Source organism: Oryx dammah, unplaced genomic scaffold (genome assembly GCF_014754425.2).
Source record: "Oryx dammah isolate SB20612 unplaced genomic scaffold, SCBI_Odam_1.1 HiC_scaffold_5, whole genome shotgun sequence".
Taxonomy (NCBI): domain Eukaryota; kingdom Metazoa; phylum Chordata; class Mammalia; order Artiodactyla; family Bovidae; genus Oryx; species Oryx dammah.
The window spans coordinates 46,979,427-47,003,857 of record NW_024070189.1 but is presented as its reverse complement, the minus strand read 5'-3'; the positions used below and the strand labels follow the sequence as shown (position 1 = coordinate 47,003,857).

The 24,431-nt window shown below is 44.7% G+C and overlaps 1 protein-coding gene across 2 annotated transcripts in view; it reads right to left on the bottom strand.

The window, feature by feature from the left end:
- GLRA1 (glycine receptor alpha 1) overlaps nt 1-24,431 on the bottom strand; it is an 87,115-nt gene that overhangs the window by 28,075 nt on the left and 34,609 nt on the right. For both annotated transcript variants that reach the window (XM_040239542.1, XM_040239543.1), the window contains exons 2-3: nt 20,375-20,502; nt 14,803-14,870 (exon numbers count right to left, since the gene is read on the bottom strand). In XM_040239542.1, coding sequence (XP_040095476.1) covers nt 14,803-14,870; nt 20,375-20,502 — 196 coding nt within the window. The remainder of the gene's footprint in view (nt 1-14,802; nt 14,871-20,374; nt 20,503-24,431) is intronic.

The following is a 24,431-nucleotide window of genomic DNA, read 5'->3' as shown; positions in this document are numbered from 1 at the left end:
TGCCTCTTGGGCTCCAGGTGCCTACTCCTCCCTCTAAGTCACTACCCTGCCTGGAGAATTCTCATTTGGATAACACACAAGCAGGACTGCATTTGTTGTGAGGAGCTGTAGGTGGTTTGGACCAGTGGAGCGGAGCCTCTCAGTCTGTCTTTAGGGGATCACTAAAGCCCAGCATGAGTTTAATAATTACATAAAAATGCTAATAGCAGCTACTTTTATTGGGTGTCTAACATTTGCTAGAACTTTATATGCATTGTGTTTCTAAACTTTTTATCAGCCTAGAACACTGGATATTATTATACTCATTTCACAGGGGAGGAAACTGAAATTCAGAGAGGTTAAACAGAGGTCAAGTGTCCTGCCTAGAGTCCCATGGCTTGTAGGTGCTAGAGCAGGAATATGAATCCAGGAATGTCTGGCTCCCAATTTCATATTCTCTTGACAATTACATGCTGCTTCTCTATTTTCTTTCTTTTGAAAACCGAGTTCCTAGATAGGGAGGTGAAAGAAGCCTAGTAGACATAGTGTACTGGGACCCCACTGCGCCCCTGTGACAGGTTCACTCATACATATCCTCGGGGTCAGTATCAGGTGGAGAACTCTGGATTGTAATACAGGCTGAGGTGAACTCATAACTGGTTGCCAAAGGATGCAGACTGAAGGGAGATTATTCACTTGAAAAGAGGAAAGAGGACAATATTGCAGTTGTTGTTTAGCCTCTAAGTCGTGTCCGACTCTTTGTGACCCCATGGACGCCAGCACGCCAGGCTCCTTTGTCCTTGGCATTGCCCAGGCAAGAATACTGTAGTGGGTTGCCATTTCCTTCTCCAGGGAATCTTCCTGACCCAGAGATCGAACCTGCGTCTCCTGCATTGACAGGCAGAGTCTTTACCACTGCGCCACCAGGGAAGCCCAATATTGGCAGTACAGGGCATGAAAGTGAGCTGAACCACTAGAAAACTTGAAAATAGAGGAAATAAGGTTGACCTCTGAGAGTTAAACTAACAGCAGAGATGAACATGCAGCAGCGAACTTCAGCAAGGCTCAGCACCATCACAAGGACCCGTGTGTAATCTCAGTGATTTATAACAGGCCCCTGCTTGTGATTTAATCAATGGAACCCTAATTTATTGTATCATGTCTTGTTTAGAGAACTATTATAGAAACATATTGAAGACATTCATTCAGTGGTACAAGAAAGGGCAGTTTGAGGATCAGGGATTTGGTGATTGGTAAATTAGCATCATCTGGAGAGCGGGGTCACCCTGCTTGGGGGAGCACCAATTTTTTCATCACTAAAAAGTTTTTTTTTTTTTTTTTAAGAAATACTTATTTATTCATTTGGCTGTGTCAGGTTTTAGTTGCGGAATGTGGACTCAGTATCTGTGGTGTGCGGACTCCGTAGCTGTGGTGTGTGGACTCTGTAGCTGTGGTGTGTGGACTCCGTAGCTGTAGTGTGTGGACTCCGTAGCTGTGGTGTGTGGACTCCGTAGCTGTGGTGTGCAGGCTTAGTTGCCCCAAGGCATGTGGGATCTCAGTTCCTTGACCAGGGATCAAACCCATGTCCCCTGCATTGAAAGGCAGGTTCTTAACCACTGGACCACCAGGGAAGTCCCTGAAAAGAGGGTTTCTATGCAGTGAGACAAGGATGGCATCTTAGACCTATCTCTGGCCCAGATGAAATTTCCTCAAAACCTTCTTTTCCTCCAGTTCGGTACGTCAAAAGCAACTTTTCATGTGCTTTCTTGGTACTGGGAGAGGGGTAAGAGAGTGCTTTCATGGAGGACATGTGCATGCTTTTTTTGGAATGGGAAGTCCCATCATAAATTAAAATCACTTGGTGGTCTTATTTACCCGCTTCAGTCTTTCATGGGTTTGGTTGTCATTAGTCAGCCTTCCTGAATCTGACCTGATGGAGCGCCAATCCTGTGCTGCTGTAAATTCAAGACTGTGATGCTTCCCTTGGTGGAGTCTTGGAGAGAGCCATCCAGCAGACTGTACCAAGGCTAGCTATAATCTGTTTTCTGCCTTGAACAGACTCTAAAACAAATGTGAGGCCTCTCTTCTTGGCTTCCTCTCAGTCATCAGTTTACCAAGGTTTTGTGGAGTGTTGAGCTATGTCTAACTGGATGACATTTACTAGACTTTTTCTTGGATTTCCTCAACTCCAGAGTGTAAGTGATCTAGCCTTAGCTGTGTAGACAGACTTAAAGTATGATGGAAAAAGCAACAAACAAGGATCTTATCCACAATGCTAACCAACCTCACGCAATATTCAGAACTAACCTGACAAAAAAAGTGTGACTTGTATGTATATACATAGAAGTTATACATATAAATATGTGACAAAATGATTTTAAAACCTTACTGAGAGGCATAACGGAATATCTCTACAAATGGAGAGACATACCACATTCACACAGTATTGTTAAGACGTCAGCTCTCTGCAAATGAATCTATACATTCATTGCAATCCCAATTAAACTCTGAGGCAGTTTTCATAGGATCAACAAACTGATTCTACAGTTCATAGAAAAAGAAAATAGACTAGAAATGACAATAAAACCTTATAAAGGAGGAACAACAGAGGATTTGTTTCTCCTGGGCATAGAACGCAGAGTGACGGGACAATAAACTGAGGCTGTTTATACACACAGCTGTTTCTGTAGCCCACCGTGTATCTAGGCTTCTCAGTTGGCTCAGTGGGTAAAGAATCCACCTGCAGCGCAGGGGACACAGGAGGTGAGGGTTTGATCCCTGGGTCAGGAAGATCCCCTGGAGGAGGAAATGGCATTTAAAGACAGCATTTCTAACCAGTGGAGAAATAATGACTACTAAGAATAATGCTGGAAAATTATCTAATCAGAGAAAAATAGAGTTAAACCATCATCAACTACTTTACAGCAGACTAAACTCCAAATGGGTTATGGAGGCACACATAAAAGAGGGAACTTATGATATTATTCAAATTGTGCATACTTGCTCAGTTGCTCAGTCATGTCCACCTCTTTGTGACCCGGTGGACTGTAGCCCACTAGGCTCCTCTGTCCATGGGATTCTTCAGGCAAGAATACTGGAGTGGTTGCCATTCACTTCTCCAGGGACTGATCTTCCCAACCCAGGGATCGAACCTGTGTCTCCCATGCACTGAGCCAACTGGGAAGCCCTTATTCAAATTGCCCACTATATAAAAATAGGCAAACAAAAAAGCAAAGATACTCAAATTCACTAAGAATCTAGAGTGAAAATTAAAAATGACAATGAAATACCATTAAATCTCATTTGGTAAAATTTAAAAGCTTGGTAATATCTTGAGTTGGCAAGGATAAAAACACTGTTGTGGGGACAGTCAATTATTGAAGCTTCTTTGGAAGTGATCTGGGCAATAATATTTGTCACAATAGTGCAGGTCCTTTGATAAAGTAATTCCACTTCAGTGATATATCCTAAGGAAACATGCAGCGAGTCATGTCCAAGATTATTCACAGTGACACTTGTTTGTAGTAGTGAAAGCTTCATAAGCTTAGAGAAGAGTGGTTAAATAGCATGGAAAGATGTTATGTCCAGACTGTGGAATTTTATAGGTAGGCTGCAAGTCTGGAAATATTGATTAAAATCATTTTGTAATGTGTTGAATGTAATAATAATAAACCATTGTAATGTTTCTAAATTTGAGAGTGGGTAGAGCATTAAGAATGAGGTAGGCTATAGGGGGGCTTCCCAGGTGGCGCTAGTGGTAAAGAACTCTCCTGCCAATGCAGGAGACAAAGAGAGGCGAGCTCGCTCAATCATGGCTGACTCTTTGCGACCCCATGAGCTGTGGCCCGCAAGGCTCCTCTGTCCACGGGATTCTCCAGGCAAGAATACTGGGGTAAGTTGCCATTTCCTCCTCCAGGGGATCTTTCCGACCCAGGGATAGAACCCAGGTCTCCTGCATTGTAGTTGGATTCTTTACCACTGCACAATATGGTTCTCTTCAATGTTCATTGCAGCACTATTTACAATAGGCAGAACATGGAAGGAACCTGAATGTCCACTGACAGACGAATGGATAAAGATGTGGTACCTATATGCAGTGGACTACTACTCAGCCATAAAAAGGAGTGGAATTTGGTCATTTGTAGTGATCTGGATGAAACTAGAGTCTGTCACACAGAGTGAAGTCAGTCAGAAAGAGAAAAACTCATATTGCATATTAACACATATATATGGAATTTAGAAAAATAGTACTAATGAACCTATTTGCAGGGCAGGAAGAGAGACTCAGATGTACAGAACAGACTTGCAAAATGGCAGGGAAAGGAGAGGGTGGGACAAATCGAGACAGTAGTATTGACATATATACACCACCATGTGTGAAACAGACAGCGAATGGGAGGCTGCTGTGCACTCAGCCCAGTGTTTCGTGATGAGCTGCAGGGGTGGAATGGGTGGCGGGTGAGAGGGAGACTCAAGAGGGAGGGGATACATGTATGCGTGGTATACAGAAGAAACTAACACAACATTGTGCTGCTGCTGCTAAGTCGCTTCAGTTGTGTCTGACTCTGTGTGACCCCATAGACGGCAGCCCACCAGGCTCCCCTGTCCCTGAGATTCTCCAGGCAAGAACACTGGAGTGGGTTGCCATTTCCTTCTCCAATGCATGAAAGTGAAAAGTGAAAGTGAAGTCACTCAGTCGAGTCCGACTCTCAGTGACCCGATGGACTGCAGCCCACCAGGCTCCTCCGTCCATGGGATTTTCCAGGCAAGAGTACTGGAGTGGATTGCCATTGCCTTCTCCGAACACAACATTGTAAACAATTATATACTTCAAAAAAAAAAAAAAAAGATGTGGGGAAAAAAAAGATTCAGCTTAAAAATGAACTGTGGTATGTAGCTGCTGTTAAAAACAATGCTTTGAGGCCACTAACCCAGAGTATGGAGGAGCATGATCCCAGTGCACTCCACTCTGAGCACTCCTCGGGGCCTGGGTTCATTTCTTGGCCTTTTGGCTCAAGGCCAAATTGACATGCTGGCTGTACTGGGAGAGCACCTGGAGGCAGAGAGACCTGAGAACTGGGGAGAATGGCCGAGGGAGCCGGGTGTGGGGAGGGAGTGAGCGGACTAACCTCAGGTTTTGGAAGTGCTGCAGGCACATAGATCGGCTCTCTGTGGCTCCAGCATCAGAATGAAAGCCCTGGGCAAATGGAGATGTAAGAGGTGTCACAAGATGAAACGGGCTGCCTTGGGAGGCACAGGGGTTCCCATCACTGGACGTGTGCAAGCCGAAACCACAATGTTTGTGGCAGAGATTCTGACAACAGATGGGGGTTCAACTGGAGAACCTTCAAGGTTAATTCTCTCCCCAAATATTGACTGAGCTCCTCTGGTTCAGGCAACGTGTTGGGTACTGGAAATATAGGGATGATTGAGAGGGACAGGGTCCCCACTCTCAATAAGAAAGCAAACAAAATCACAACTAACAAGCAAACTGTTACTTTTTAGATACAACTGAAGATAATAGAACATGAAGCAACAATGACTGGAATGGGGGACATTTTTAGATAGGGAGTTGGGAAGGACCTCTGAAAAGAAAGCTGAGACCTGAAAGAATGAGAGTCATTCATGCAAATATTTTTCTGGACAGAAGGAGCAGAACATAGCAAAAGGATTAAGAAGCTGTCGTAGAATTTGAAGCAGAATGCTGTGATCTGATTTAGGGTTTAAAAGGCTCCCTCTTGGCGCTATGGGAAGTGGTGAGGATGGGAGGAAAGGAGGCAGGGAGGCCAGTTAAGAGGCCATTTTAGTCAAGCAGGAGAGAGATGGTGCCAAGTTGAACTAGAGCTGACAGCAGCAGAATTGGAAAGAAGTAGATGGACTTAAGTTTCATCTTGTATGATTCAAAATCAATTCATTTAGTCAGCTGATCCCAATTCAATCCAATCAGTTGATTCAATTTAGTCAATCGATCCCAGAAGTAGGCTGGCATTGAGAAGTGACTGCTTCCTAAACAATGTGTTAACTTTTATGGTTAGACATAAGGACATTTAATTTCCTTACATGAAAGCCGTTTCCATACATCTTGAGCTCTCATTTCCAAACATCCACAAGGATGGATGGCCAAGACCTTTTGAGATACCGATTCTGTTAGAATTGCACAAATCCAACTTTTTATCCAAATCTGAGTGCAGAAAACCAGGACAAGGTCGTCTTCTCATGACTCTGCCTCCCTTTGGCACTGTAGCCTCTCCTCTTACCCCATAACTAGTGAGGATGTTTATTGGCTGGAAAAGCTTGGGTGAATTAAGCCTCTCTGAGCTTCAGTTTCCTCATCTATAAAATGGAATTGTTAGGTTATATGAAATAATCTCCATAATTTGCTAACCACCGATGCCTGATTTTTAGAAAAATGCTCAATAAATGACCACCACCACCTCACCTTTTTCCACAGCAAGCTTTGTGAAAGAATTATCTTCCCAGTGTCTTCTCATATTTCTGTGTTTTGCTTTCTTCATGTCCCTGAATTGCATTCCCTACCTTCATACATGCGTCCCTCCTCCCACATCCCATTGCCAAATCCGCTGAATACAGTTCTCTTTTCTTAGTTGACATGTCTCCTCTTTTAACGCCGTTGAACACACACACCAGTTTTTAAACCCCTTCTTTTTGGGTTATTCCACTAAGCCATTCTCTCCTGGAAGGTTTTAACATGGAAAGAACCAGGATCAGACTTCTACTCCAAAAAAAAAAAAAAAGCTGCTCAAAACCACACCACAGCATTTACACAGTGCCTGGCACATCGTGCGTGTTCAGTGAGCACGCCCTAACTTGGCTGCTGGTTGCGGCCATTCTCTGTGTTCCGGCAGTGTCCTATGCACACCTCTGTAACCTAACCCATCACACTGAGGTCTTGTCTCTGGTTTCCTTTCTCTAGGAGACTCCTTAAAAGCAGGGCCCTACTAATCACAAATGTCTGGTGTCTGTTTCCTTATGGGAGGATTACAGTCTTTTTCCGATAGGGCCACGAGGCTTTCCTTGGTTAGTGAAATGTGAGCAAATGTGGTAGATGTCACTGCTGGGTGGAAAGCATTAACTTGCCAGTGTGCTACCATTTAATGCCTTCTTTGCACAGCAAGTGTGAAACCATGTGTCAGTGTGGAAATGCAAGGCTCAGCCATGACGTGGGGGATAGTAGTCCTGGAGGGTCCCCCAGATCTGTGGCAGACTTTAGAAGAGGGATATATCAGTCTTTGTGGTTTTAAGACTCTAGGGTTTTGGGTGGTGTTTGTTGGTACAGGAAAGCTTAGCCTATATCCCTTGAGCCTATGCAATGCTGCCTTCAGTACATTCAGTATAGGACCTTAAAAATGGGGGGTGGAAACAATTAATGAATAAGTAGGGAACAGAAGGGAGGAAAAAACCCTTAGGCTTATGTATTGGTGACTGTGGCTGATTATTTTAGTAGTTAATAATCTGCTACATTTCTGCAGCATTCATAAAGGACTCTCATACCCATTTCTTGTGTATTCCTACACTGCATTCCTAGAGCCAGGTGCCAAGGGAGAAGTGAGTCTCAGTGGTATTAGACAGTGGCACACCTAGAGCTCAAACACTGGTCTCTTGTTTCTTGGTTCAGGGCTCTGTCCAATTCTCCCCTACTATCTACAGATAAGGCCAGGCATGTGGGCTCTAGTTGGCTAGGTTGTCACCTATTGCCAGGGGTCCTGGCCACAGTGTGCCTGTCTCTATGCCAGGCTAGCCCAACCCTTGGCAAGAGAGGCTGGAGCACATGTGGTTATCATGGAAATGCCAGGATTCATGCCCAAAGGACGTCAGTAGCCACACACACACATTTCGTCTCTCTCTCACATCTGTTGACATTGAGTTCCACATGAGTTCCAGCTGTGTGTGTGTCCCCAGGTGTGCACACTCACATGTACACCTGCACACTGTATAGTCATACTCACACCCACATGCTGATACACATTCAAATACTCTTTCATTTATTCACATCTTTTTGTATGTACATCCATTTGCACATGCCTGCACTCAGAATTCATATTTGAGTGATGGCCCAAATGCTGATACATACTTAAATGCATGCATCAATATTCACAAATATCCACACACAGTTACAGAACTGAAAATAACACCCTTCATGTGTTTTCACTCTTAACCACTTTCACATATTCTTACATGTACATGCACATCCCCATTACACACATTCACACGTGCGATTAAAACCATAAAAGTATACCTACTTATGTTCATATCCATACGTGATCAGACACTTTTCTCTCTGAGGTTACCTGTCTATATGGGCTTCCTGGTGGCCCAGACAGTAAAGAATCTGCCTGCAATGCAGGAGACCTGGGTTCGATCCCTGGGTCGGGAAGATCCCCTGGAGAAAGAAATGGCAACCCACTCCAGTATTCTTGCCTGGAGAATTCTATTGACAGAGGAACCTGGCGGTCTACAGTTCATGGTGTTGAAAAGAGTCAGACACGACTGACGGACAAACACTACCTGTCTAAATATATTCAAACTAGTGTGCACAGGTACACAGGCCTGTGTGTGCATTTGCACACACATATGGCCCCACAATACACACGTGCACACACATCCTCCAATGGCACACAGACGCTGCAGAGTACACACTGATGCGCCCCCGTAAGCGTGCGGTCAGACAAGCTGGCCGGTCCCATTCAGGACCTAGGTCCACATTTTTGTCTTATAGAGTGCTGGAGGTAATGCTGTAGACCAGCACCCTCCTTCCCTTTCCCCTTCCTACTTTCCTGTCCCAACTTCTACTTTCCTCTTTTTGTACAGACTCAGAATCACTCCCAAAGGTCGAATGAAGGTGAGCCAGCCTCTGCACTCCATCCACCCCCCCCCACCCCGTCAGGAATGGATGAAGACCCCTGTTGCTTTGCTGGCTGCCTGCCTACTCTCAGCTCTGGTGAACAAAGCTGGGCCCTTGGAGGCAGACAGTCAGGCCTGGGGACTCCAGCTGGTTATAGAGCTGCTATGCACTCCTGCTGCTCTTAGAGAACAGACACAGCCTGGAAAGTTTCTGACATTGGGACTGTGACCACATTACCATGGACCCAGGGTACACGACCAGCTCATTGCATGGTTGGTGAGGCTGAGCCCTGGGCAAGAAGTATGGGGGCCTAGGCGTGTCTGTTCAGTGAAGTTCCCTTTCAGCTCTGACTTCCTTATGATGAAAGTAAAACAAGCAAGGGCTGGATAATCCCAATAAGTGTTTATATTTGGCTCAGGAGAACATGGGGTTTGGGGTGATACCTGACTTCAATTCCTACTTCTGTCCCCGATTAGCTGAGTATCTTTATGCAAGGGACCTAACCTTTGTGAGCCTAAGTTTTCTTATCTGTAAAACTCAGCAGTGGCTACAGGACTGGAAAAGGTCAATTTTCATTCTAATCCCAAAGAAGGGCAATGTCAAAGAATGTTCAAACTACCACACAATTGCACTCATTTCACATGCTAGCAAGATTATGCTCAAAATCCTTCCAGCTAGTCTTCAGCAATACATGAACTGAGAACTTCCAGATATACAAGTGAATTTAGAAAAGGCAGAGGAATCAGAGATCAAATTTCCAACATTTGTTGGATCATAGAGAAAACAAGGGAATTCCAGAAAAACATCTACTTCTGCTTTATTGATTACACTAAAGCCTTTGATTATGTGGATCACAACAAACTGTAAAAAATTCTTAAAGAGATGGGAATACCAGACAACCTTATCTGCCCCCTGAGAAATCTGTAGAACCAGACATGGAACAACAGACTGGTTCAAAATTGGGAAAGGGGTATGTCAAGGCTGTATATTGTCACCCTGCTTATTTAACTTCTCTGCCGAGTACATCATGTGAAATGCCAGGCTGGATGAATCCCAAGCTGGAATCAAGATTGGTGGGAGAAATATCAACAACCTCAGATATGCAGATATGGGCTTCCCTAGTGGCTCAAATGGTGAAGAATCTACCTGCAATGCAGGAGACCTGGGTTTGATCCCTGGGTTGGGAAGATCCCCTGGAGAAGGAAATGGCTACCCACGCCAGTATTCTTCCCTGGCAGGCTACAGTCTGTGGGGTCGCAAAGAGTCAAGCACAACTGAGCGACTAACATCTTCAGATATGCAGATGATACCACTCTAATGGCATAAAGTGAAGAGGAACTAAAGAGCATCTTGATGAAGGTGAAAGAGGAGAGTTAAAAAGCTGGCTTAAAACTCAAAATAAAAAAAAACAAAACTAGGATCATAGCATCTGGTGCCATCACTTCATGGCAAATAGAAGGGGAAAAAGTAGAAGCAGTGACAGATTTTATTTTGTTGGGCTCCAGAATCACTGCAGATGGTTGACTGCAATCATTAAATTAAAAGATACTTGCTCCTTGGAAAGAAAACTATGGCAAACCTAGACAGCGTGATACAAAGCAGAGACATCACTTTGTCAACAAAGGTCCATATAGTCAAAGCTATAATTTTTCCAGTACTGATATATGGATGTGACAGTTGAATCATAAAGAAGGCTGAGTGCCAAAGAATTGATGCTTTTGAGTTGTGGTGCTGGAGAAGACTCTGGAGAGTCCCTTGGACTGCAAGAAGATCAAACCAGTCAATCCTAAGGAAATCAACCCTGAATATTTATTGAAAGGATTGATGCTGAAGCTCCAATACTTTGGCCACCCGATGTGAAGAGCTGAGCCATTGGAAAAGACCCTAATGCTGGGAAAGATTGAGGGCAGGAGGAAAAGGGAGCAGCAGAATATCAGATGGTTAGATAGCATCTCCAAATCAATGGACATGAATTTGTGCGAACTCCAGGAGATAGTGGAGGACACAGTAGCCTGGTGTGCTACAGACTATGAGATCACAGAGTTGGACATGACTTAGCGACTAAACAACAAAAATGGAGATAACATGTCCTGCCTTGTGGGGGTTGTTGTGAGGTGTAAATAAGATAATACACACGGAAGTGCTCTGCATAATGCCTGACACACAGTAGCATTTAGTGTGTGGTTGTTGCCCTTTTTAGTGTTCCATATTAATACAAGTCTGCATAGTCTTGCTTTTGAATGCAATCTTGTTTGCTAAGCGTATTCTGAGTGACAAGGAAATAGGCTTGAATGGGAAAGTGATCCAGAGGGTTTGGTTGGTGGGATCTAGGGGAGAAAGACGCTGCAGGGGAGTGGAGCTCTTGGCCATTGCAAGGAGGCCTGGACCTGGGTTTCTGTCTCACCCAGTGTATGCTGTGTGACCTTGCTCAGTCGATGTCACCACTCTAGACATTGGACACCCTTTCGGTAAAATAAAGACTGGTTTAGTTTCTTAGCAGTTTTTCTACCTCTGAGATTTTAGGTTTTCTCCTGAATTATCTGCAATGTAAATTAAACACATATTGATAATTAAGAACCCCGTAGGGAAAAAAAAAATCACAGTATTACTAAATGTGGAAGCCAGAAAATGACAACTCTACTTTGGATTAACTTTAGTTAATACAGAGTAAATTGTGTCAGCTGTGGCCCATTCCCAGAGAAGTACCTCATTGCCAGTCCTTCATGTTCTGTCTAAACATTGTTTATCTCTGCCCCAGGCAGCCATCTCTCTGGGCTCCTCCCCTCGTTGGTTACCTCCATTTTCAGTCCTATTTTCTCCTGAGCCATGCTGAGCCTGGCATGATTTGAGGTTGGGTTTCCACTTTGGATAACACTTAGGTTGTTGCTTAAGTGTGTTTGTGGGCCTGGGGTCCCTCAATTTCCCATGTCTGTGCTCTTCAACCATTTTGCCTTTTTACATGTCTTTTTCTTGGGGATGGTTTCCTGGCAGTTATGAGAATTGGACCCTAATTCCTGCTCGGTCACTAACTAGTTCTGGGATGGGGGTGTCTCCAAATCTCCATTTCCTCAGCCGTACCCTGGGGAGCATTGTGTCTGCCGAGTCTGCTTTATAGAGTGGTTTCCAGAGCAAGTATTTGGTGAAGGAATGAAGTGGGAGAACGAATGTGAAAGCTGTTGAGAATTACGAGTGGCATCTGAAAATAATAACTACCATCCATTGTGTGTGTACTTTGTTTCCAACCCTGTGCTCAGCACTTTCATGCCTTATCTCCCAGTCCTCACAACAGTCCCAGGTGGGTGCTCTTGGTCCCCTGCTCTGCGAAGGAGGAGGCTGGCTTAGGCTACCTTGTGCAGGTCCACAGAGCTGAGTCTCAGATTTCGTCCAGGCACGAAAGACTAGGTCCTGATTGCTATACTGTTTCTGTAGAAAGCATATGTAGCAGGAATAAAGTCTGAGGAGGTAGACAGGATATGTTGGAGAAGGGAAAACTAAGGCTCAGAGAACTCAAGGAATTGCTCAGGATCACACAACTAATCTGGGGTGACTTTGGGCTTCAGTGTTCAGAGCCCCCATCATTGCCCCCATCGTTTTCCTCATCATCATTGGAGAGAGTAAGAGCACTTACAAAGCATTTACTCTGAGAAACGCTTTCCTGCTTATAATTTCCATCCATAATAACTTCAGGAGGCAAAAGAAATTAACTTGGTGAAGTAGTATGATATTAATCACCCCTGGGATTTTACAGACAACGAAGTTGAGGCTTAAAGATAACAAAGCAAATCAGCTTGTTACATAAAGTGAGTGAATCCAGGTTGCCTTCAGAGCCTCAGCTTTTAACCACCATGCAAAACAAAGGCAAACCACTACTCCATTAGTAATCTGTAATAAGGAAATAGATTTCTGTGCGACTGTTATAGGAAAGCAGGGGTGGGGTTGGAGTGCAGATACATACACCTGTCTCAAATAACCAAGTTCCTTACATAATGGGCTCATGTGTAAACCGTTACTTGGTTTGATAACTCTTTACCATTTTGGAAGAAGAGTGGAAGTTTCAACATTTGCCACACGCACTATGAATGACGCAGATGTCTGTGCATGTCTGGTCTGGAGGGAGAAGAACAGCAGAGGGGTTCACTAGGAGCTCTGAGAAGGCATCCATTCACAGGGTGGAACGACTTGGCTTTTGGACCTGGAGGTCCAGGGAAAAGCAGCCATGCTTGTTCTGGTTGATAGACGGGACAATCTCCACATGGAGATTAAAGGCCTGTTAGTTTTAGGGACTTTGATTGCTTGATTTGACCATATTACTACAGACCTCTCTGCAAAAGGATAGATTTTGGACCATTTGACCCATGACATATAGAACTCAGCAATTTTTGCCAATCTGGGACTAAAAAGTTAGATCTAATTGGCATAAATATTTTAGACCAAATAATGGTTTGAATCAACAGACAATATATCAGATTTGGCTTACTTATTTAAAAAAGATTACTGAGTACCTGTTATTAAATCACTGTGCCAGGTGCTGAGGTTACCACAGGAAATGAGACAAGATTCTGGCCCCTAGAGAACTGAACTACATTACAGTAAGAGGAGGGACACACGGGCAGACTGTGAGAGTGAGAGAATGCACAGCCAGTGCACTCAATGGGGATGGTAGCATACGTCGTGAGAATGGGTAGAAGGAACCCATCCTAGCATTAGGTCAAGTGCAGATATGAACTTACACACATGTACATGCATATTAGAGTGTGAAGGCTTCCTGTGGAGGTCATCCTAAGCAGAAAGTTAAGGGAATCTGAGGGTTGGCAATGGAAAGGAAGCTGGAGCGGGGGCCCTGGGCGGAGGCCTCTGCAGCATCAAGAGAAGGATGGAAACCAGAAAGCAAGCACCTCCCAGGTGGAGAAGGCTGAGCAATTCCATTCCTCCAGAATGGGAAGTGAGAGGGAAGAGATGCAGCCAACCAGAATCAGAGGGGCCTTGCAAGCTTGATGCTGAAGGTGAGGGGCTCTGCGGGAGGTATTAAAGCAGGGGACCGGTGTGGTTAGGTATGTATCTTAGAAAGACCACAGTGTGAGGAAGAATAGATTGGAGGGGGCAAGATGCAAGCTGGGGACACTTTGCAGTAATGTGAGCAAGGCACCGTGGCAGCCTGAGCTAGACTAGGGGCAGGTGGGCATCCAGGGATGGATGGTTTAGAGAATTTGAAGGCAGTAACATCTGTAGGACTTGGTGATTGACTGACTGCTTCTCATTCTGCTCATGAAGAGTTGATTTGAGGCCACTTTAATTATTTTCTCACAAGCTTTATTGAGCCCTTCAAAACAAGTACAATTGATTTTTTGTTTTCAAGAACTGAGAAAAATATTCTAAAGTAGCATTACATTTATTTATAATTATTAACATAAGATTTACTCCTTACAGAGATTAGATAAATATAAAAATACTGAAGAATATGAAATCCTCCATAAGACTATGATTCAGGGATAATTGCTATTAATATTTTGGTTATTTTTCCTTCTAGAATCTTTTCTACTATAACAGATTTATTTTAAAATTTTCACTGTGGGAATTTTTAAATATATACAAACATAGAAGAATCAACCAAGTATACCCTCTCAGCTTGTATAACCCATCTTTTGCTATTCTGAAGCTGAATTTTAAACTTACAAGCAGGTCTTTATATTTTCTTTTAATCTAAAACTTTCACCTCTTGATAGAATTTTGCTTTTGTAATCCTGAGTGTTTAGCATGTGCCAGCCCCCTAGCTCCTTGGCTATTTTCAGATATATGTCTTCACTCAAAACATTGAACAGGACAGTAAAAAATGTCCAAATCCCATGAAGCCCAACACCAGATTTCCCACCTCCTTGAGCAAGACCAGTACAGAGGGTAAATATTTCAGGGGGAGAGATCTCCCAGGCAGCAAGTAGCAGCCTGTGTTTTGACTCACTCACCATAGTTGTCTCAGCAATGGAACCGAAGCTGTTGATGAAAATGTTGCAGCTGACATTCACTGGAGGACCTGCCAATTAAAAGAGATTCCTGCTTAGCTCCATGCCCATGAAAAAAATCCCCCGGACGAGACCCATTCATGAAATGCTGAATTTAGGGATAGATCCCCTTTGGTGGAGGAGACCCTTACTTGTCCCCCACCCGACTCTTAGGCAGCAGGGACTCGTAGCCACATCATTATACCAGATTCCCAGGCCCCCAGGTGAGCACCAGGTACAGAACACTAGCGGCTGAGATGTACTTTCATTAACACGGGATGATTCATCAGCCTGCCATATGGTTGAAATGCCTTCCCCAAACCCCACTGGCTGCCTTCTAATTTGTGGCCGAAATGTATTTACAGCTACAACATTTGGAGGCCATCTTGGGAATTGCAAGACATAGCAAGCTCCTTGCCTTGAACTTCTGAACCAAGAATGATTGTCTGAAAGGGTGTTGATGGGAATTACCAGCTGAGGAATCCAGAGGGAACCTCAAGGGAAGTCCATAAGTCTTTGGTAAATACTTTCCAAGCAAGCTTTTTGAATCCTACTGCAAGGGTAGGAAAGAAAAGGAGGATTATTTGCCCTTTGGAATCTCTTTGCTAGCAGGACCTCTGTCCAACTGAAGCCCAGTCTCTTCATTTTGCACAATTAGTTACCATTAACTGAGCAGGGTTTTCTGTTGCACCGAGAGTGTTACTAATGTTATCTCATTCTATCCTCTCAGTAGCTCCATGAGAAGACATGGTTATTCCCATTATTTTACAGACGTGGAAGCAGTCTCAGAGAGACTATTTGTCCACAGCCACACAGCTAGTAAATGGTCAAGCCTGAGTTCAGATTGGTCTAATTCTGAAGCTAGTGGTTTTAATGATTATACTTTTGGAGAGAGGTTCAGAGAAAGGAAGGGGCATGCTCAGGATCATAATGTGGCAAGATCCAGGATTTTAAGCACCAGGTTTCCACTCATGCTGGCAAGAGGGCCAGCATAAAATAACCAGGAAAGAATGTGAGGCCGTGGGTAAAAGTTATATAAGCAGTAAGAGTCCAGGAGTGAGAGAGGTTATGAAGAGTGAGGCATTAGGGAAGCCCTTGTGAAGGTGATGATGACCTTGAGCTGATTTTGAAGGGGGTTCAGACTTGGATAATAGGTTATAATCCTTCACTTGAAAATGGCAACATGCCATTTGTGAATTTTTTCCAGGTCCACTTTCTAGTTGATCCCCATGAGGTCCTGAGGTAGGCAGGGCAAAATTCTTGTTGCTAGGTCCCTCTAGCAATGAGATTCCCAGCTTCATAGTAGAGCACAGAGAACTTTAGTAGCTTACCTGGGCTTCTGTACCCAGCAAGTGGTGGAGCCAGGACTTGAATCCAAGTTTTCTTATACCCACTCCTCTCTGTTCATCTTGAAAAATTAGCCCAAGAATTTCACCCAAACTCAGCCAAGATTCTTTTCTTTTCAGAAATCCTGGGGGTATAGAAAGGGACTCAATCCTGCTGTGAGGATCCAGGCTTTCCTTCCAAGGGCTTGCCAGGATCCCTGTGTTTGAGACACAGCCCCAAACTCTCACTGGCTCTTTTCTCCGAGGCATGCCCCTTCCCTTTTCTGGGATGAGATTTCCCCATCAACTTGGGAGAGTAGATCTTGATCTGGGCAGTCATTCTCAGCTCCATGGGTTTGGAATTCCCTTAAGGAAGCTCCTCAGTTGAATTACAAGGTTACTGTATAGGATTGCAGGGCTGGAGTGTTTCTGAAAGATCACTTAACCAACTGTTTCTCAAACTGAGGTGCAGACGTAGAATCACCTGGGGAACTTGTTAAACTACAGATTCCTTAGCCCAACCCCAGACCCAGTGAACCGAAATCTGTAGGGATTAGCCCAGAGTTTATTGTTTAATGAGTGGCCTGAATGATCTTCATGCAGAGCTGGGTTTAGGAACCACTGCTACTCATTCATGGAGAAGGCGATGGCACCCCGCTCCGGTACTCTTGCCTGGAAAATCCCAGGGATGGAGGAGCCTGGTGGGCTGCAGTCCGTGGGGTCGTGAAAAGTCGGACACAACTGAGCGACTTCACTTTCACTTTTCACTTTCATGCATTGGAGAAGAAAATGGCAACCCACTCCAGTGTTCTTGCCTGGAGAATCCCAGGGATGGGGGAGCCTGGTAGTCTGCCATCTATGGGGCTGCACAGAGTCGGACACGACTGAAGCGACTTAGCAGCAGCAGCAGCTACTCATTCAGGGCTGAGCGCTTGATCACCTCTAGCAGTGGGGAACTCATTTCGTCTCGAGCAGCACTTTCCATTGTTGAATAGCTCTGCCTGCTGAAAATTTTTTCCTTATGCTAAGCAGAAATCTGCCTTCTTGGTCACTTTCACCAGAACAAAGGCCCATTAGGGTTTCCCCCCACCCCTCATTTAGACTCAGATTCAGGTTTCTCGTTTCATTTAGCCTCATACCATTAAGATGCCCCAAAGAGTTACTGCCTGTGCCTTGAAATGGCGTGTGCAGAGTTCCCACCCAGGCCCTGCCAGTGTCTGGTGCTGTGACTCCCATATAAATTAGATCCTGATTTATGTGTGCGAGAGGGCGCCAGCCGAAAGGACCTCATGGGGAGGTGTGGTTCATTGAAATAAATCTGAAATTAAATTATCCTCAAGAAAATGACAATCTGGCTGCCTTTGGCAGCAGTGTAATGTATATATTTCATTAAATATTAAAGTTTAATTTTGGTCTTGTGTGTATGTTTGCATTGGGCCATGCCCTCGATCCTGGGAGCTATTGTGATACAGAGTCTTAGTGAAGATACAGAATATCAAAGCTGGCAGGGCCTGGTTCTCCTGGATCATGTCACAGATGCAGGAACAGAGGCCCAGAAGTGTCAAGTGATTTACTCTGGGTCACAGACATCAGGTAAGTAGTGGGAGGGTTAGAGTCCAGTTTTTGAGCTCTCTGCTTCAGTGTTACGATTTTCACTGTCACTGAGTTCTGCAGAGCCCACTCTGCCTGGCACCCATATCTTCAGGCAAAACTGTCGAGTGATTCATCACTCTGTGGGGTCCTGAAACAAGACAGGCCCCTTCCTGTTGTCTTGGGGGTCATAGGGACCTACTCTGCCTGGACTTTACAGGAGCTCTGTAGTTTGTGGGGGTCTTTTGGGACATGTGAAAGGGGTCATGGGGCTCAGAAGCAGGAGGTACCCTGCAATCAATGTTTCAGCCCTCACCACAAGGGAGAGTAGAGATCTTGCTCCTCTTCACCTGGGGTGGGGTTCCAAGAAGATGCGCTTTGCTCAGAGCCCAAGTCAGAGGAGATTATAGGGGGTAGAGATAGTGCAGGGTTGGGAAAGGCCCAAGGGATTGTCTTGTCCTGTATGTTTTGGGTCCGAGTGTTTGGAATAATGTTTTCAGAGCGGGGAAGGGAAGGGCCCTGATTCAGTGGTTATGTTCACTGCTATGTAAGTGAGTAAATAAATAAAGAATGGAGTAAGCAACTAAATAAATCACTAGCATTAGACAGAATTGAGTCAGAGCAGCTAGCTGGGTTAAAGTCCCTAGTCTTGGCAGCATGACTTGGGTAAGTCACTTAATTGTTCTAGCATATTTTTAGGGTCATTTGCTCACGTGTTCATTTATGATGGGTTTACTGTGGGCCTTCTATGTGCCAAGTACAGTGATATGCACAAAGGATAACTAGCACATGAAACTTGGATGCCCCCTTGTTCAGCAGATGGACAAGATCAAGGCACTTCTACTCAGCCTGGAGTTCTGAAGCAGCCCACGAGGGGGCGCGTGGGGACGGAATTCCTGAAAACTGTGAAGCTGCAGATGCAAATTGGTGGTCAGTTTTCTCCGATGTGTTTGATTTGGCCAGTGGTGGTTCCCAACCATATGGTTTAGCTGCAGACTTGGAAGATTTCACATAACCCCGCCGACTTAAGTCTCACCTGGGAAGGCACGCCACCCAGGGCCTGCATTCCTACCTGGCGGGAAGTGAGACCTGGCCGCCCTTCGCGGAGCTTGTGCTTTCTGGTTCTGCTTACCCCCATCCTATTCCAGTTGTGCGTCATACCTGCTAGGCCCCTCTGGGTGTTTGAGACTGTGACTCTGGTGAAGGGCTTGTGTGCCGACTCACTGTCTTTGAGGGAAGAAAAGTGGTGCTAACAATCCTGGAAGAGAATGGCCTCAGGAGAGAGGTGCTGGGGAGCAAGAGCTCCTCGCCATCAACAGGTGTGGGAACTGGGCCCCCAAACAAGCCTCGGTGCACCTCCCAGCCTGTTTTCCATTTGCAGAGCACTCTGAGAAGTGGACTTGGAGGTTGGGGGTTGAGGGAGCTGATACTAGGAAGCTGTTAGCAGCTGTCGCATCTCTTGTTTGGTCTTGGAGTTGAGCCAATGGAACAGCAAGGAAGGGCGTCTGGCATCAAGGATTGATCAGGGGGTTGGCTGTGGGTCTTTGAAATAAGATTTTTGCAGGGGTGCTGGGAGGAAGGTCAGGGTGCACAGGCTCCCAAGGAGGTCCTCAAGTCTGCGCATGCAGAAACCTGCCCAGCAGTTCGAGATGGTTACAGTTAGGAACTGGCCCCTCTTGTGAGACATAAGAGCTCAGAGGACTGTGAGCCAGAAGAAGCTTCTCAGATCACTTTATTTGTGGTTAATAAATGGGTTACCCATAGGGCATATCTGGCTCCCAAACAGGTTTTGTTTGTATTTACATGTGTTAGGTTTCAGGAAGTTTCTCATAAATCTTGATTTGTGGCTTTCCTTGGACTTTTGGATGGTCTGGCAACACAAGACCCACAGTCCTGTTGGGTGACCGGGAACTGGGGGGACGGAAGGGCTGCCTGCTTTCCAGGGGCCGGCACCACTATTTTTCCATATCTCTACCACTCCCTATTATCTTACTAGGCATTCGAAATTGTGGCTCTTATTAGGTGAGGGAGTTCCAAAATAATTTGTTATTCTGGGGGAAGCTTTCAGTGGGTGAACTGTAGTTAGAAGCTTCTCATCTAAGACAAATAAAAGTACAGCTGCTTGGGGGAGAAGCAAGGTGGGGGACTTGCTCATCTTGTCCTCTGTTTCTCTCTTTTGGGACACAGGGAAGAAGCCCCAGGACTCCATGAGGCACAGTGTAAAAACCATAGAGATATCCCGCTCCATCCCTGCCCAGGCCAGGAGACTGAAACCCAGAGAAAGGAAGAGGCTTATCTAAGCTCGGAGAGTAAGTTTGTACTGGAAGCAAAACCTGAACCCATTACTCTACATTCTTTGTTCATTGCTTGTCCATTAGTAAAGCTAGCAAGTGGGTTTAGTTCCCATACTGTCACAGGCAACCAGAGATCCTGTTGAGTTGCACTTTCCGAGGCTTTGTTTGGCTTTGGGGAATTGACTAACAGTATCTGCCTTGGGGGTAGTGGAAAGAGTCATGGAATTCATACCGGGGGGTATTTACTATCTGCATACAATTCAGTGGGCTTGCTGCCACAATCTGGGAAAGCAGATCCCTGGGGCTCTGAAATGTAAGTTTATCTACCTTTGAAATTGGGCCTGATCCTGGCGTCATATCCAGAGGTCCTCCCCATGAGTTTATCCAGGAAATCGGACGGCGACATGGGCTTGGAAGCAGACCGAGCAGCTTCAGCCTCCTTGGAAGCAGCAAGACTAAGAAAAGAGAGAGGAGGCAGATGGTTAATGAGGGCTTTTCTCACACTGAGATCAGATCCCAGCCTTGCTTAGCCCACCTCTAAAAACCACTGGAGACGTAGATAATATGGGTCCTTAATGAGGTAAAGCCCAGGCTACCTTGTTTACCCAGCCCAGGTATCAGCCTGTGTGGGATCCTGGCAGGCAGCAGAGAGTGTCTGATTGATGCTAAGAAACTGCTGATTCTTTTGAGGCTGCATCTCTAAGGTTTTGGGCAATCACCCTTGACTGCTGGTTTCCCTGGGAGAGGAGACTAAAGGGTTAATTTCCCACGAGGCCCAGCCCTGTGTTTTGGGTGCCTGTACTTTCAGAGGTCCATGGAACAGTGCAGCCAGAAAAAAATCCTAGAGATCAAGTAGTCCAGCCTTTTTGGGCTTCCCTAGCTGCTCGGTGGTAAAGAATCCTCCTGCCAATGCAGGAGATGTGGGTTCGATCCCTGGGTCAGGAATATCCCCTGGAAGAGGAAATGGCCACCCACTCCAGTATTCTTGCCTTGGAAATCCCATGGACAGAGGAGCCTGGCAGGTTACAGTCCACAGGGCTGTAAAAGAGTCGGGCATGACTGAGTGATTAAACAACTACAACAGTCCAGTCTTTCCCCAGAGTTTTTCTTCAGAATGAGCTACTAATTTTTTTTTAAAGAAGATGCCCAAGTCAAATGCGTTTGGGAACACAAATGGAACCAGGCGTCTTTACCTTGGGTCTTCTCAGAACCTTTGACAAACTTAGATGCTTATACTTATGGGACTCTCTCAAAACACTTTCAAAAATGCTTTCTCAAAGACACTCTCAAAAAAGTTTCAAAACACTTTCAAAAAACAGACACAGCTAGTGAAGGAGATGTAGGTTCCAGGTAAATCAGTGGTCATTTGCCTGGATGTAGCCAGAATTGGGGGATTTGAAATCAAATTGGGGATGCTTCACATGGTTTCTGTCACCCTGCCCCCAAACAAAGTAGTTTTAGGCATTCCTTTGTACAATAGTACATAGTACAAATGACCGAGGTCTAAGAACAGGGGCTCTTCCCCTGCCATACTCTCTGAGGCATGCACATTTCTAGAACAGTCAAGATTGGAAGCTGAAGGGTTGACTATCAATTATTTCTGTTGCTTTGGGTCACTGAACTTCCCTGACCTGAAATGATTATATCCAGGAGATAGCTGGAAGCTGGTGCTGCCCCACTGTGTGTACTCTGGGGCTTGTATGCTGGAGGAGGTGCATGTGTAGAGATGCATGTGTGTGTCGCAAAAAAATGAGAGCTTCTGTCACCTGGCCAAGTAGGACGTGGTGTTCCCCAAGAATTTGCACTGCCTCTTGTGTTCTTTGCCATGACTCCTTTTCTGGTGTCAGAGTTGTTGCTGGCTAAGTGACCCCCTCTAATGGATGGCCCTCATAGCTCTGTCTCCACCCTGTCTTTTCCCACAGGCCCCCTTTCTTCATTTGCAGACACCTGGGACGCATGTCCATCTGGATGTCCTGCCAAGCCATGCCTCAAGTTCATTCCAAACCAGATGCTGCAGCTTCCTTCCCAAACTTTCTTCCCAAAGTTGCCCTGGTGGCACCGATGTCTTCTCGTTCTCTAGGCCCAGATGCTTCAGGACTATTTTGTCTCTGTGTCCCTTCTCCTGCCACGTCCTCTCACTCACTGGGGCCTCTCCAGTCATGCAGGTGTCATGACTGTGCTATCTCATTGGAACTTACTCGTATTTGTGTTCCAAGACCAGTAATAGTGGTGGGTTGCCTTTATTGTTTGTTTATTTAATCTTCTACTGTGTCTACCATGGTGTGTCTCACACAGACTTGGTGCTCAATAATTGCTGAGTGCATGAAATAATATTTTAATTAATTAGTCAAATATTGTGGTTAGTAGGAAGTATTCAGAAATATTCATGTATGGATTAGCAATTTTAAAATAAGTAGAAAAAAATTAAAAAAAAATAAAATAAGTAGACTATTATACTCACTAATGAAAAATAGTGAAAATAATCAGTTATTCCTTTGAAGTTTCAGAAAATTTTCTAGGATGGTTGCACTCATGCTTAGTAATCTGAAGATTCCTTATTCATATCCTAAAGGGCTCTTTTTAAAAATTTTCTTAACTGAAGAATAATTGTTTTACAGAATTTTGTGGTTTTCTGTCATACATCAGCAAGAATCAGCCATAGGTACACCCACGTACCCTCCCTCCCGGACCTCCCTCCCATCTCCCTCCCCATCCCACTATTAAGCCTGTCACAGAGCCCCTGTTTGAGTTCCCTGAGTCACACAGCAAATTCCCACTGGCTATCTATTTTATATATGGTATTGTAAATTTCTATGTTACTCTCTCCATACATCTCCCCTTCTCCCTCCTCTCCCCTCTCCATGTACGTAAGTCTGTTCTCTATGTCTGATTCTCCATTGCTGCCCTGAAAATAAATTCATCAGTGCCATCTCTTTAGATTCCATATATATGGGTCAGTATACGATATTTACATTTCTCTTTCCGATATTTACATTTCTCTTTCTGATTTACTTCTCTTCATTTAATAGGCTCTAGCTTCTTCTGCCTCATTAGAACAGATTCAAATGCTTTCCTTTTTATGGCTGAGTAGGAGATGCAAGATGGCAGGAGATGGCAAGAGTGAACATTGACATTCTAGGAATCAGCAAGCTAAAATGGACTGGAATGGGTGAATTTAACTCAGATGACCATTATATCTACTACTGTGGGCAGGAATCCCTTAGAAGAAATGGAGTAGCCATCATGGTCAACAAAAGAGTCCGAAATGCAGTACTTGGATGCAATCTCAAAAACGACAGAATGATCTCTGTTTGTTTCCAAGGCAAACCATTCAATACCACAGTAATTCAAGTCTATGCCCCAACCAGTAATGCTGAAGAAGCTGAACTTGAACGTTTCTATGAAGATGTACAAGACCTTTTAGAACTAACACCCAAAAAAGGTGTCCTTTTCATTATAGGGGACTGGAATGCAAAAGTAGGAAGTCAAGAAACACCTGGAGTAACAGGCAAATTTGGCCTTGGAATGCAGAATGAAGCAGGGCAAAGACTAATAGAGTTTTGCCAAGAGAACACACTGGTCATAGCAAACACCCTCTTCCAACAACACAAGAGAAGACTCTACACATGGACATCACCAGGTGGTCAACACCGAAATCAGATTGATTATATTCTTTGCAGCCAAAGATGGAGAAGCTCTATACAGTCAACAAAAACAAGACCAGGAGCTGACTGTGGCTCAGACCATGAACTCCTTATTGCCAAATTCAGACTTAAATTGAAGAAAGTAGGGAAAACCGCTAGATCATTCAGGTATGACCTAAGTCAAATCCCTTATGATTATACAGTGGAAGTGAGAAATAGATTTAAGGGACTAGATCTGATAGATAGAGTGCCTGATGAACTATGGAATGAGGTTCATGACATTGTACAGGAGACAGGGATCAAGACCATCCCCATGGAAAAGAAATGCAAAAAAGCAAAATAGCTGTCTGGGGAGGCCTTACAAATAGCTGTGAAAAGAAGAGAAGTGAAAAGCAAAGGAGAAAAGGAAAGATATACCCATTTGAATGCAGAGTACCAAATAATAGCAAGGAGAGATAAGAAAGCCTTCCTCAGTGATCAATGCAAAGAAATAGAGGTAAACAATAGAATGGGAGAGACTAGAGAGCTCTTCAAGAAAATTAGAGATACCAAGGGAACATTTCATGCAAAGATGGGCACAGTAAAGGACAGAAATAGTATGGACCTAACAGAAAAAATATTAAGAATAGGTGGCAAGAATACACAGAAGAACTGTACAAAAAATCTTCATGACCCAAATAACCACGATGGTGTGATCACTCACCTAGAGCCAGATATTCTGGAATGTGAAGTCAAGTGGG